Raw genomic sequence first — 15,674 nt, forward strand, 5'->3', positions numbered from 1 at the left:
GTATCGACATGCATAAACCTTTCACTTTCTTATCACATGGACACGAGTATAAATATGCATTCTCTTGTGTACATGCATGATTAAACTTGATTAGCGAACATGTATCTACTCAGTACAAAGCTGTAATGGTCTATAGTTACAAATTCTATATGCATGTCTTCAGCCTGCACGAATGAAACGTACGGCCCGGGGTGTTGGGAAGAATGCAGTGAAGGATGTCTGGATGGCGGATGCAGCGGGACGGACGGGACATGTCTGTGTCGTGACGGCTGGAGGGGAGACAGGTGCCATTTAGGTGGGTGGGATAGTAAAATACGCACATGTTTGTTGCTGTAATCAGTTTTAAAATATGAATGTTACGTTACAACTAATAGCTTTAACTCATGTCATGTCAGCGTTTTGGTCATTGTAGCATAGTGCTGATCTTTTGTCAGTCTCGCGTTTTTCTCGATCTGCTTTGGATTATTGCACATGATCACTGAAGTTTCCATGCCCTTACACCGAAACGCACAGTTCGTTTCCTAAAACGGGTTTTAATATAGTTTCATTAACTATATAGAGAAATATAACATTTTGTGCATGTCTCCAGCCTGCACGAATGAAACGTACGGCCCGGGATGTAGGGAAAACTGCAGTGAAGGATGTCTGGATGGCGAATGCAGCGGGACGGACGGGACATGTCTGTGTCGTGACGGCTGGAGGGGAGACAGGTGCCATTTAGGTGGGTGGGATAGTAAAATACGCACATGTTTGTTGCTGTAATTAGTTTTAAAATATGAATGTTACGTTACAACAAATAGCTTTAAGTCATGTCATGTCAGCGTTTTGGTCATTGTAGCATAGTGCTGATCTTTTGTCAGTCTCGCGTTTTTCTCGATCTGCTTTGGATTATTGCACATCATCACTGAAGTTTCCATGCCCTTACACCAAAACACACAGATCGCTTCCCAAAACGGGTTTTAATATAGTTTCATTAACTATTTAGAGAAATATAACATTTTGTGCATGTCTTCAGCCTGCACGAATGAAACGTACGGCCCGGGGTGTAGGGAAAACTGCAGTGAAGGATGTCTGGATGGCGGATGCAGCGGAACGGACGGGACATGTCTGTGTCGTGACGGCTGGAGGGGAGACAGGTGTCATTTAGGTGGGTGGGATAGTAAAATACGCACATGTTTGTTGCTGTAATTAGTTTTAAAATATGAATGTTACGTTACAACAAATAGCTTTAAGTCATGTCATGTCAGCGTTTTGGTCATTGTAGCATAGTGCTGATCTTTTGTCAGTCTCGCGTTTTTCTCGATCTGCTTTGGATTATTGCACATGATCACTGAAGTTTCCATGCCCTTACACCAAAACACACAGTTCGCTTCCTAAAACGGGTTTTAATATAGTTTCATTAACTATTTAGAGAAATATAACATTTTGTGCATGTCTTCAGCCTGCACGAATGAAATGTACGGCCCGGGGTGTAGGGAAAACTGCAGTGAAGGATGTCTGGATGGCGAATGCCGCGGGACGGACGGGACATGTCAGTGTCGTGACGGCTGGAAGGGAGACAGGTGCCATTTAGGTGGGTGGGATTGTAAAATACGCACGTTTGTTTTTGTAATCAGTTCTAAAATATGAATTTTATGTTACAACCAATAGCCTTAACTCATGTCATGTCGGCGTTTTGGTCATTGTAGCATGGTGCTGATCTTTTGTCAGTCTCACGTTTCTCTCGATCTGCTTTGGATTATTGCACATCATCGCTGCCCTAAAACCCGAACATATAAGGGGTCTTTGATATAGTTTCATTAACTGTATTCCCGTGAAGATCCGGGTTAGAATAGGTCTTCAGCAACCCATGTTTTCGTAAGAATCGACTAACGGGATCGTGTGGTAAGGCTCGCTTACTTGGTTGATGCTGATGCTGATGATGCTGATGATGTCAATCACTGGATTATCTGGTCCAGACTCGATTATTGACAGACCGCCGCCATATAGCTGGAATATTGCTAAATGCGGCGTTAAGCAACAAACAAACATTAACGAAATAGAACATTTTGTCTCATGTTCTGTGATTCTAAACATTTTTCTAAACCATCACATTTCTATAAAAGTAAACATTTCTTGAAAACAGAGAAACGGGTACATCTCTTCTAAAGGTTCGGTGCGATTTGTCAAAAATGAAAGCAACTGTTAACTGAAGTTTACAGAGAATATGTGAAATGCTGGATATTCTCAGAGATACCATTTGTGGCTCTACAGATTCCACACTTCTCCTTGTTGATGTGTTTCTTTAGGCTAATGAATCACAATTTCTGCTCGTATTGGCACAATCAAAACACGTGAATTTGACCAAGAAGTTTATATCGGCGATATCGTTGATCTGAGATAATTCCATTCTACCCTAATAGCCAATTCCGTACCGCTGATTTACCCATCTGAACTAGAAATAGAAGACACCAGTGACACCAGCTCATCTGATGTATGCATAAACATTCCGAGTGACAAGGAAACTATCCACAAAACTGTATGACAAGAGGGATGAAGTCTTAACGTTTGCTGTGTAAATGTCACAACTTTTGACGTACCATTGAGCAAGAGCTCTCTCTACGAAGATATCAAAGAGTTCTTACGCCCCTTGTTTAAAGGTTATTTATTTTTAGAGTTAAAGCATCCAGGGCCTTATAATGCTGAAAAAGCATTATGATGGACATGACAGTATGTGCAGCTCGGATATCGTTGTATTTATATCTGATTAATAATAGTCTATCATAATTCCATAAGCTAATGCTAATGCATAACAACATTATATGTCATGTGTCCTGTTAATGTAAATGTATGCAAAAGTTGAGACTTAAAAAGAATATCTGTCTGTCTGTCTGTCTGTAATTATATCAGTGTCTGATACACTTAACCTAACACAGTGTACCTCAATGTCTCCAGACTGTGAGCCAGGATTCTATGGCCCCGGCTGTGCAGTGTCTTGCAGTCCGAACTGTGCAGGTACAAGGTGCGGAAGGTCGACCGGGTTGTGCTTCAGCTGCCAGTCAGGGTGGACGGGAGAATCATGTCAGCAAGGTAATGAATACCGCGGGTAGCTGAGGTCAGTCAACCTTCCAATGTTTATTATCAGATTTACAGGGCATTTGTATATTTTCGATTCAACAAATTTGGATCATTTTGTAAAAAAATATATGATATGGACTCTTCTCTTTCTCAACAATGAACATCCAAATTTATGTATTTAATTTTAAGAAAAAGGAAACACTGAATAAGGATTCCAGATTACAAATGAAATCCGGCAGCAGTTTCATTTTAATCTTCTATCTCGGCGTCTTTCTCAATTCAGTTTCAATTAAATGACGTATACATATTTGGAATTAGAACATGCGGGGAAGATGGATAGAATGCGTTGGATCAAATATAATGATGTTTTATATGCAAGTGATGGTATGGAAGTGTAAAGATGAATGCTTTATGGAAAGTGGCGTGGCGTCATGTTGTTCAGAAGAATTGGAATAAAGTTTCCAGATCGAAAACGAAAAATGGTAGCGCTTCTCGGCATTCTCTATCTCTACTTATTCAATAACAATTTTCGATTACATTTGGAAGTAAGCTATTGGGCTGAGGATTGGTAAATTGAATTTGACCCACATTTTATGAAATGTAAGATGAGTGTTCGTGCCGTTAATCCGCCTTGAGTGACGTAACAGCTTCTGCAACTGCATATGTATATATAGTGTTATGTGTTTGTGCTTACAGCTGATGGGATGCCTGCATCTGCGACCGGCGGGATCGTTGCAGCTGGCCTGCTCATCATTCTACTTGTGGTCATCATTGCTGTTGTTCTAATCAGGTTCGATCACACTTGCTTGCTGTGAGAAATCAATCAATATATAAAACCTTGAACATACAGGCTGTGGATGTAAAGGATCTCCATAGATAAGCATAAACACTGTCTCTAAATCTCAGTCAGGTGCATAATATTTGTTCTTGATCAGGCTACCTTGCTGTTAAAGTGACAGTGTTGAAGACAAGCCAATGTATGTTCACTATTTCAGAAGCAGCGTAACATATGCACAAATTCATATCTATTTAAACTGGAAAGACGTTTCGTAAAACTGTTACTTTGTTGTATTTGATATATTTAATCAAACGAAATTGTCCTTTTAATTTTATAACATGATTAGCAGTTCTTTTGATGTTTTCTTCCCTTCTCTTTGTCTATTTCTACCCAGCACTCATCAATATGTTTGTGTTGTTGTAGTCGGAAATATGGACGGAAAGAAGAACCAGGTGTTCGGAATGACGCCAGCCACTTAGTCAAACTGATAACAATAAAAAAATTCTCCCTTTCGACGACTCCGAAGAAAGGTGGGTGTTCTTGACGTGTACACCAGCGTTATAATCATTTGTACTAAGGTAGAAGTCTAACGAAGTCGAGATATGGTATATATGCATTCATTATACAGACATTTAAAATATATTGATAAGTTGTCGAAAATGTGTCCATACAGTTCACACTAAGAAGGGGATGAATTCCATGTACTACTGATTTGACCATCATAAAGAGATATGAGAATTAAGCACCTATTAGATTATTAAGTCTTTGATATACAATAAGAAGTTGGAAGAACACGAAGAAATTATACTTTACTTACACGGTACCAACCTGGATTCCCGTTGGCGTCCCAGATCTATTGTTACATTTGATTGTTACATTAATCCTAACTTGTTTGTTTGTTGTTTAAGGCCGCATTCAGCAATATTTCAGCTATATGACGGCGATCTGTAAATAATCGAGTCTGGACCTTAGAATCCAGTGATTGACATCATGAACATATATCCACGCAATTGGGATTGATGACATGCATAAACGAATTCAGCGAAAGCCTGACCACCCGATCACTTTAGTCGCGTCTTATGACAAGTATAATCGCCTTTTATGGCAAGCATCGATTGCTGAAGGCCTATTCTCCACCGAATCTTCACGAGCAATCCTAACTTGTGACCATACATCAGTATGTATATATGCATATATTAAATCAATTCGCCTACACTGTATTCACCTGGTGAAGGGGCAAGAACTAGTCCTGAAACGTCGTTAGAATGTTGTTATCTCTAACAGTTTCATGTCTTTATATCTGGTTATTAGAAAAGCACTGTATAGCTTATGAACAACAGGAATGGTTGGAGTTCTTGTAAGGTATTTAATCATAATGTTGTGAAACTTTTCCAGTACTTTATCCCTGTTGCACGACAAGATTCTTGTACAAAATGTCAGTGTATTATTGGTTTTATGGCCATGTATGCACGACATAAAGATGTCCATATTCTGATGCCAAACAGAATTAGGAGATAAACCTACTGTGTTTTGAAATTTGATGTAGTCCCACTGCAGAGTAGATACAGAGTAGTACCTCTTCATTTTAATTTTGAACTGAGCGCTTTCGTGCGAGGTTCAACATTATGATAAAGAGGTATCGACTGTTCAGTTGGACTACATCAAATTTCAACACAGTGGGTTTATCTCCATCCTACCATGAGGGCAACAGCGCTTAGAAAATGGTGCTTTCTTGCAACACGTAACAAAACAGATACACAGGTCCGCAATCAGAACATTCTGTAAAGTGGTCACAGGTTGTTATATATGTAACAATTGTAACGAAAGATTAAAAACACCATAGTCGTGAGTAGTTCAAAATAAGTGTTCAAAACAAATAGTTTTTCAAAAGAAGTTGACAAATAACACTCGAAAATCTTAGTCCAAAGACAGATGTATTAATTTCTGTCCACCTGTTGTACACTGTTTGGACTGACCCTGTCATTTCTTGGAATTTTGCGAGAGAGGTCTCTTCTTGGAAATCAAACATGCCATCATTTCTATTGTAGGGAGTCACGATATGGCTGAACTATTGCCGATGTGACGTTAAATTTAACTCACTCACTCAATATTGTAAGGGTGACAGGTTGTAGAAAACCGTTTTAATATGCTAAACGAATATATTTCTACAACAAACTTTATGAATTAACATTCAATTATATACCTATCATGTGTAAGTGTTAATAGTTAGTTAGTAATTACACCCAGTAAAAAATAATAAAATCAAAATAAAAGCCTCTCCACCACGAACTTGGATGTGGCAGAACTTGACCTACATCACCGTTAGTCACATCTCACAGCTGTTAATGGCTGACAATCTTGTGTTTACATTCTCCGTAACTAGTTAAATGAAGCAAGATGATCATGACAACCCTGATCTATGATGTGGTTCAACATTAACCTGTAGATTCACTGGGAGTGATCGAGCCTGCTGGCACAATATGCTTACCAATGGCTACATATGAGCCGGATATTTTGAAACGAGGAATCTGCATGGTGTGACCTGTCAGTTTCAAGATGTCACGGATCCAAAGCCAGCTAGTGACAGAACTTATTTGTGACCCAGAAATAGTGGGTTGTGTATGATTCTTAATTTTGAGTGAATTTCATCAAGTTTGATAAGCTGTCACTTCAGTTGGGACATTGTTTTCTGACGGACTTTCAAATCCCTTCCTGCCAAAATCTAACGGTGGTGGTTGATGGAGATGGCAATGAATATTGATCACAAAAAGGTTTGTATACAACATATTGTCATGAATAAAATGTCTTCAAACACATTTTATTATGTTATATTTTACTTTAATTGTCGGTTGTTTCAATGACCTTAATATGGGTTACAGAATATGTTACAAAACGCTGAACAATATTTTTTCTCAACAAACTTTATTTGATATCACTCTTTCACTTATTTTGAATGTGTGAATGTTTGAATTATACCTCCCCACTCTGAATTGGGAACTTTCCTAACGTGTCCCGGTTGTCACCACACTGCACTCTCAGTTATGGCTGCCAAGGAAATTGTTAACAGTAACTGTTAAAGAATTGCAGGAAACCAGAAGACAACCCAGTACTGTGAGTGTGATGCTGTCCAAAATTAACATGCTGAATAACTGTGCCTGCTGGTGTGATGCTGCTACCACCCTGGAGATTGGTGTATGTTTTGTCAACTTTGCCGCTTCTGAAATTGATGTTGTGGCCAAGTGCCTGTGCGGTGTACCAGTCAGTGTAGGGAAAGTGTTTGTGAGTTTGTAAGAGAGCAGTGTTTTCTGGATGTAATTTGGAAACATACTTTTTAAATGAAGCAACGGGACAGGAAGGGGTACCAGTGGCATTTATGCGTGGTTTTGGTTCGTTCGAATCACGAAGATCGTTTTTTATCAACTCACTGTATGTGCTTGTGACGTTCTCCAAACGTCATCGACCTCGACACGGAAAGAATTGCGAGTGCGATCACGTTGATTTTCAACCCCTCGCCTGCCACATCCTAATGTCAGATCAAACCAGACCTTCTTCTGAAGAATAACTTGATCATCTACCAATTGATTAGATCTGATTTTCACCAAATCCCCCTCTGAAATAGGCTTATAGTGAGTAGATACATCCAATTCAAGTGTCTAAATTTTTCAAAGCATCCCCATAAAGTCATCGTTCGCACTGACAATCTCTTGGTCCTGCAGCATGTTAAATGAATGCTCATGCGGTGGTTGATGGAGATGACGATGAATCGAAGATCTCATGCCAACATAGAAGAACTTCGAATGATAATGTTCATTTGAATTTCGGACCTTGGTGTAGAAAACTTTCAATGTGTTGTTTAATTCTTGAGGTGAAAGGGTCTCAAAACTTGGCGATTTGTCTTGCCAAACAAGCTATTCTGGAAATTGAAGTCAATATTCTGTTATCAGAGGACTTGCAAAGAAGGTAAGTAATAATTCCAATGGTTACATTATCAATATATCAAGTAATAAATATAATTATTAGACATCTTTCTTCCTCACGTTTGGATATCTTAATCGCCCAACTAGTGTTTATATTGGTGCTTTGTGCCTTCGTGTTTATTACAATAGACTCGGATCTCATCAGCATCGAAAGTGACGAAGTGGCGAGAGTCACTGGTAGCGGCAGACGTCATTCCCTCGCAAGTCAGTGTAGGTGCTGTCGCTTCTGTCGGAGCAGTGCCGTGCCCTAATGGACAGTAAATACATTGTAGGTTAAGTTTACATATACTGAAAATTGGTAACATTATTTTATCATGTACGAAGTTTTTCTTACTTTTTTCAAGCTGATGTTATTTTTTTATATGTAGTTTATTGTTATTTTTTTCAGTGTTGGAATTAACGAACCTGTTCCAAAAAATGTTACAATTTGTATGCAAACGATATACCTTCTTTGGGTGTTCCCATCTTATCTTTTGACCTCTTATCATCAAACCAGTCATGGGTAACCTCTTGCATGTCAAAATCGTCACCAAAAACATCGAAATGGAATGACGGGTTATCAGCAGCCATCTTTTATGGATCGATATGTGTCTAGCATAGTGAGAAGGACAGAAGTCAAACTGGGCTGATAATAAGATGTTATTTATGTCAACAACTTTGAAGAATTAGAGAAGGGTTTGTCGTAATCTTATATTTTGAAACAATGGGTTTCCATTGAAAAGTTTTATCAATCTTTATTGTACTAGACATTATACATTATAATATTTACGTCTAATAATAGATTTTATCCTTAAACCACGGTGTATTCTCAAATTGTCTATCCGCTTTAATCAATGTATGAAACGTACAGATATCTTTTGACAAAAATAGAATACACATTCATTAAATAAGCTTTACCTTTCAAGGGGAATCATTCCAGATTTCACTGCTGGGGACATCTACTGACAACAACGGGGATGGTGGTGGCAAGGTGTGCTACAACTTAGCATCTACATCCAGATCAGCAACGGCAGTGTCCCTGGAGTAGGTCGGAAAGTGGCGGTCAAAGAAACAACACTTATTTTTACGAATTACAGGTAAACAAGGCCCACCTTGAATTATCAAGCATAATGTACATTTAAGAACGTGCTTAACATGGTTCTACAAATTTCAATATTTCTTTCGCTGTGTAATTGTAATTTAAAGACGCCGATGCTAGTCATTTCCGTGTTTTTATATGTTTCATGTCGTTATATAATAGCAAGAAAACACATTTCATACACTCCTACTCTCCTGTCTTATGTTTAATTTTCTGAATGAAATCGTTTCAAAATATTTTGTTTGTTAATATTGAAAGATATGATGTTTGTTGATATGTAAAAATATATTGTTTGTAAATATTGAAAGATATGATGTTTGTTAATATGTAAAAATATATTGTTTGTAAATATGTATAAATATATTGTTTGTTAATATGTAAATGTATCAAAACAAATCCAACAAATAATTTCCATGACATGATTTGGGTAAGATCGATCACATTAATACAAGGCGTTTATGATGCTATCGGTGGCAATGCATCATCGTGGATAATAAATGGTATAAAGTTACTGTCACTACCTCACAACCTCACAGAAACTTCCGAAGGACCTTATCAATGACCACAGCATCGCCTTTGCTGCTCACAATATCAAGAAAAACAGATACAAGAACATCTGCACATGTAAGATATGTGTTAAATATGTGTCATTTAATCACATGGAATTAACTAATTTATATTAAATGTGTTTTAATATATGCTGCAGTAGGCCTGCTTCAGCTTTGTGGCGGTAAATATACGCTATTACTAGGCGTTACGTTTCAAGAAATACTATTTCCATATCTCGACGTTGTATATAAAGAACTGGAGACGCATTGTGAACCGACACGGATGTCAATAAATATGTAAAGCAATTTAAACATTTAAACACTTTATGAGAGGACACATTATCATTACTTATATACATAATTTGGATTAAGTTTTGAAACCCATTCCTTAGTGCTCTTTAAAATCTCGAACCAAATTATAATGATCTGAACTGGACCATACATGTATGTCGCGATGTGAAGTATCACGGCTGTGGTCTTAGAAACTGTGAAGAGTTACGTCATGGGTACAAATCCCACATTCATCTCAATCATGATTCATTAGCATCATCCCCTTGCTCGCTGGTTTCACAAACCATTGTCATCGTCTGTAATCAGTTTCACGCTTTGTACCATGTTTCGTCAAACTCTTTAAAACGTCCTGAAGACACGATTCCCTTATTCACAAACATGGTGTAGCGTTTTAGCCAGTTTACCCCTGTGTGCATTCCGGGTTAACATAGGCCCCTAGCAACCTATGCTTGTCGTACGAGGCGGCCAGATGGACATGGATGGTCAGGTCCGGTGACTTGGCTGATTGTGTGTCTTTAACCGATCGTTGCTCATGATGTCGATAACTGCAGTTGTCTGGTCCAGACTCGCTTATTTACAGGCCACTGTCATGTAGCTGGAATATTGCTGTATGTGACGTTAAACACATGCAACTCGCGAGTTGTTCTCCAGGTTGATCCCGATGATACATACATATACATGTGCTTTGCCTATATAATCAGTAATGTTCAGACTGTGGTACAGAGGAGATAAACTTGATTCCTGGATGCATAACTTCATGTAAACAATGACGTCAAGGAATGTTTCTGGGAGATTTGGGCATGCCTATTCAAACCCGGATCTTCATGGGTACCTCCAGTAGAAAGAAATGTGTATCAGAAATGAGAGTGCAGTAAAGTCATTTAGTAATATGATGAGCACTCAAGATACATAAACAATACATGGTAGTTAACAATACATGCCTAGTTAATGTGCAATAATGTAAGAAATAATATCAATACCACTTACTATGCATACTGTTCAATTATATTACAAATGATATGTGTGTCTGTGTTTTATATGTGTGTACATATGTCTATGCATGTGTTTGTCTACCTCATAGAACTCATTCCAAAAACTAATTACGCCCTCAAGTACTTTATTCTAGTATGTATGGTGATTAGCACATTCAGTTCCGAAAGCAGTATTTGGTTCATTTATTATTTCTTTACCAAGAACAAATCGAGTGTTGGATAAATCAGTACTTTCCCATCACCAAAGGTATGGTTTGTTTCTATTTTAAGCCTCATTACAAGCTGTACTACAAGATGGTTGCTGAACACTTGGCATCAGTAGCAGTCTATTCCAACAACGGCGTAGTTGACGATGCAGATGTTACCGATGAGGATGGCAACCCACATGTGTACTCGAGCATAGATGAACCGATGTACTCTAACTAGTGACCGGAGAATACTGCTTCACAGAACATTTTAGAAACAGAAACCCACCTAAAAAGGAATCTTAAAATAGTTCCTGAGATTCAATACCATGTTCAATATTCATTATCACGTTTTTCATGCGTCCAAATGTGTTGCCTTTGCAATACAAACATGTTATAAAGGACAAATGTTTGGAAAGTAGTATCCTTGTAACAAGAATATATTTTGAAAACTGAGATATATTTGTTGTTAAACTATGTTATTATTATTAGTATTATTTAATGCCATATTGTTATGCATTTTAGCAGATAATCAAATATATTGCCATAGTGATCAGTAGACATAATAGGGAACATAAGAGCGTGGTGTGGTTAATATGTCAAAATATGTCGAAATTGATAAGTGAACGTTTACGTGTATTTATGAAATTGTATTTAAGTACGACAAGTGATGAAGATATCACTACATGTTACATGTTTCATTTAGGCTGTTGACATGTCATATTACTATGAGTTGTGGGCACATCGAACCTACATGTATTTTATCTTTATTCATGAAGTAGTGGAGGCCATAGGCCCATTCTACAGTTACATCATTGCTTGAGAGTGTAACAGCATATAAACATTGGTACATTGATAGACATTGTTCAACCAAATGATTGACTTAGTTGCATGGACTTCCAAGAACATTAACAGTTTCTGGATTTTGTTAAAGAATTAAATTAAATTAATGTAATGTTGGACATAATTGGTATTTTAGGGGTATATACTAACTCATGAGATTGCCAAAAGCATAACACAAAGTACAAAACGGTATTCATCCTCTATGTATCTTTGTTTACATACATTACATATTCTATCTGATTTTAATTCTTTAACATATCTACCCTACAAGTATATATACTGAATACGGGACATCGGGACATTGGAAAAGAAGAAACATTAAAAATGTTAAAAATTAAAAAGAACAAAATGCATTTGTTTGGCAATTATCTGATACCTGCATAAATTAGATTGATAACCTTTTCACTTTTAAAATGTTACCCTTTTACTCAAGCGTAATATTTATACTAAATGCTTCAACACATGTTGACATGCCACGGATTACATCGGGACTTATCTTATAATACAACCCCGAGGTCAGATGGTTGGTTGATGGTTTGTTGTTTAATGCCGCACTCAGCAATATTCCAGCTATATGACAGCGGTATGTAAATAATCGGTAATAATAATGTAATACGTGTGTTCACATATTGTCTATAACAAAAAAAATTCATACTTTAAAGTTTACACTGTTTCGTCATGCTGATTGGCTGAAGGGGTAGTCACTTGACGTGCAATTTTGAGTTCGCACACCCGTGAACGGACAGAAACGTTCACATGATGTGAACAATTTTTTTGTGAACTTTTGCCGGAACTACTTTCAGGTGTTTCCCCAAATTCTCGATCCATGTTTTTGATCAACTCGTTTTTCTATTTTCTTTTTAATCCATGTATTTATCAGCAATATAATTAATCTAATATGTTTGCCTGGTCTTGTAACCTTTCATCAGACTAATAAATAATAAATGTTTTGGTTCTGGTGTTTGATGTCATCTAGCTGCTACATGAAATAAAATGGATTGTCCTTCCGGTGATTTAAAAAATTGGATATTGAATGGCTATCTATCAATAATAATAACGCAAGTGAAGAAAATGAATTCTGTGAAATTACTGAGGTGAAAGAAATTGATTGATCGGTACTTTCAGCGTTGGACGCACCAAACCAAACGTATGGGCGATCAAAGGGAAGCAACTCTCTAGTGTCGTAAAATAGTATGTCATTGCACTGAGATATATTAATAACTTTAATGAACACGTGGATGTTCGCTGACGGTGCACCGGTGCCTCTATATACAAATGTCCCAATCCATCGTGATGCGGTACTTTGCAATGTTGACTTTAAGCTCGCCAGACACCGTCATTGTCCTTGATATATCAATTACTCTATGCGCTCGGTTATGACACAAAAACGGTATTTGCTATTGATCATGAGCACATCTTCTCCCAGATATTTTAGAAGCAGTTGTTTTTCATTTGTAACAGTGACAATGACAGCCATTAGACAAATGGACAAGTCGATAACAATGAAAGACAGTTCAAACCGCTGTCAACATAACTTACACTCAATTAAATATTGAAATAAGTAATTGTAATATATTGTAACACCATTCACCAGCTTCGTAAATTGTTACAAATGTTATATTTAGGATTATAGATAACATTTGTTGCATTTGACCACTTTATAAATGGCATTGTGTATTCATAGATTTATACATTATCTCTCTGTTTTCAGATGAGATCAAATAGTATCCTGTTTTAAGTGACAACACTTTTCCGCTTTCTCAACAAACAAGGTCAAGTTATCGAATATGACAGAATTGTGTTATAATAAATGAAGCCTAGTTCGCAATCATAATACGTAGTTTGTTCTAAATGTGACCTTCATGATGAACATAATAATTTCGGCGGATATTGGTTGACAACTCAATTGGCTTGAATTCATATCAGCTATGGAATATGGACAGCTGGTAATCTGACCGTACTGGGTGGTCAATTTTCTCCATCGAGACGCTCAAAGCTATTTTCATCCAAAGTTCATAGTAATAATGCTTAAGTAGAAGGGACAAAACACGAAACAAAAATGATTGATGCGTCAAATTTGGAAATGTCTCCACGTGTCAAACATAAACTTTATTGAAAGCTGTTCTGTGGCAGATGTTGTTATATCCTTGATCAAACTACTTTTGACCAAGAGTTGTATGACGCTCTTTGAAAAGTCCCGATAGCACATATATGAAATTCGTTTATTCTTCCGCGTCCTATTTTCATTTAGACGATTAAAGATATGATAAACAAATACAGAAAATGTCGAATTTTTTACATGTTTTGAATCCTTTATAAAAGCAGTTTCATGCAAATAGACAAGCAAGAAAAAGACAATTATTTTTATACAGGCATTATGACATGTTTTAACAAGGAGGTTGAAGAACTTCCAAATGCCCGTCAATGCAATTCGAGATATATCATAGTGCATAACTTAAGTTTCCATAAAACATAAGGCAGTATCAGAATATGACAATAGCATGGACGTTAACGTAATGTTGACACAGACCCCTCCCATATTTCCCTACCGGTATAAAGTCCGTCATGAGTGAAAGTTGTTGTCACCCCTTTTTGTGATAAATATTGTGGATATCTCCAAATAGTTCCAAAAAGTTCTGTGATCACCTCTTAGATGTTATGGAACATCTTCATAATATTATGACGTTATTTTTGTAACATGTATGACTGTCACGGGGCTGTGCTCCAATGATCAGGTGCCATTAGACAAGACTAAAGTAATAATGAAAACGTTGTAATAGGTTCGCAGGTTTATTTCATACAGCTAATTGTATCAATAGGCGACACTATAAAAGATCAAAATCCAAATCCATATGACAATGATCGCTGATGAAAAAAATCAGAACAATTAACCAAACGGCTTAGCTAAGCAACTGTAATACAGTAATAAACTGAGAGTAGCTAAAGCAACACTTTGACAAGATATAGACACGATGCCTAGAAAACCTATTGAGTCGGTTTGCGACAAATTAACCCCTGAGTTAATTAACTCAACACTCTAGCTAATGAGTTAGTAGCCTCGGCTGGGTTAAATAGGGGGAACTATACACAGAGGGAGTTTCCCTAAAATGTCCCTCGGACGTATGAATACCAAACTAGTCTGATAGACTAAAGACTCAAGGATATCAAGGATGATCAAGGAAATACTAAAATTTCCCAAAAGCTTGACAATCAAGGAAAGGTTGATTATCCACGCATTGCCAGAATAACGTAGTGTGAAAAAACACCTAGCTGATAAGTTTAGCTCCATTCAACCAGAGTAAGTCAGTACGAGATCAAAAGTGCCCCGTAATCGCTTCTTCAGGAAACATGAGTTTCGAGCGTCCACTCAGTAGCGAGCGGACCCGTAAAAACAGCCTTACGAAAACTGGGGGTAGAGACACATGATCTTGACAAAGGTATATATTCTTGCTCGCGGACCTCGGAGAAGACAATTAGTCTTGGACAGCTGGGGAATAAAATAGTCCCGGGCGCTTAGCCAAATTGTGTTTCTTAACATGGGAAAAACACGAATAGCAAACTTACTACTTTATCCATACGGAAAATTTTAGTATCAAAATATAACTCCAACGGCAAGGTTTCCACAACAAATTTACAATTAGCTATGTGTAATTATAGAAGAGACAAAAACGATCATAAATAGATTAGAAATATCTCTAACGACATGGGTCTTCGCCTGATGTTTGAAAGTCATAGTCACAAAAACATTTTCAACGTATGAATAAGAAATATATATGAGATAACATACAGGTCAATACATGGTAAAACTGTGCCATTAAATCACATGATAATTAAATAGTCGGGTCACTAATTCTCCAACAAAGATGCAGTGACACTGTACAACGACGACCGCCGGACTTTGCCAAACGGTGTCGGAAGTTGGACG

General features: G+C 37.3%; 2 protein-coding genes and 2 long non-coding RNA genes across 4 annotated transcripts in view; all 4 read left to right on the forward strand.

Annotated features, from left to right (window-relative positions):
- Positions 1–15,674, forward strand: part of LOC139479737 (uncharacterized) — a 132,948-nt gene that overhangs the window by 60,842 nt on the left and 56,432 nt on the right. The window lies entirely within an intron of this gene.
- On the forward strand, positions 174–1,141 carry LOC139479753 (uncharacterized). Its single transcript, XR_011654361.1, has 3 exons — positions 174–295; positions 590–721; positions 1,016–1,141. It is a non-coding gene; the product is annotated as an uncharacterized lncRNA (long non-coding RNA).
- On the forward strand, positions 1,448–4,648 carry LOC139479749 (scavenger receptor class F member 2-like). The gene is made up of 4 exons (XM_071262609.1): positions 1,448–1,573; positions 2,935–3,069; positions 3,754–3,847; positions 4,259–4,648. Exons 1-4 carry the CDS (start codon positions 1,456–1,458, stop codon positions 4,377–4,379), a joined length of 468 nt encoding a protein of 155 aa, XP_071118710.1. The 5' UTR covers positions 1,448–1,455; the 3' UTR covers positions 4,380–4,648.
- On the forward strand, positions 7,963–11,230 carry LOC139479754 (uncharacterized). The gene is made up of 4 exons (XR_011654362.1): positions 7,963–8,080; positions 8,732–8,888; positions 9,427–9,514; positions 10,992–11,230. It is a non-coding gene; the product is annotated as an uncharacterized lncRNA (long non-coding RNA).

Source organism: Haliotis cracherodii, unplaced genomic scaffold (assembly GCF_022045235.1).
Source record: "Haliotis cracherodii isolate W230 unplaced genomic scaffold, xgHalCrac1.p SCAF_4, whole genome shotgun sequence".
NCBI classification, from domain to species: Eukaryota; Metazoa; Mollusca; class Gastropoda; order Lepetellida; family Haliotidae; genus Haliotis; species Haliotis cracherodii.

Bases quoted from the DNA above. Each gene is read 5' to 3' on its own strand.
- LOC139479749 (XM_071262609.1), top strand. From the start codon at position 1,456: ATGTACGGCCCGGGGTGTAGGGAAAACTGCAGTGAAGGATGTCTGGAT. The intron at 1,574-2,934 runs GTGGGTGGGATT...CAATGTCTCCAG, and splicing joins GGGAGACAGGTGCCATTTAG to ACTGTGAGCCAGGATTCTAT. The intron at 3,848-4,258 runs GTTCGATCACAC...GTGTTGTTGTAG, and splicing joins ATTGCTGTTGTTCTAATCAG to TCGGAAATATGGACGGAAAG.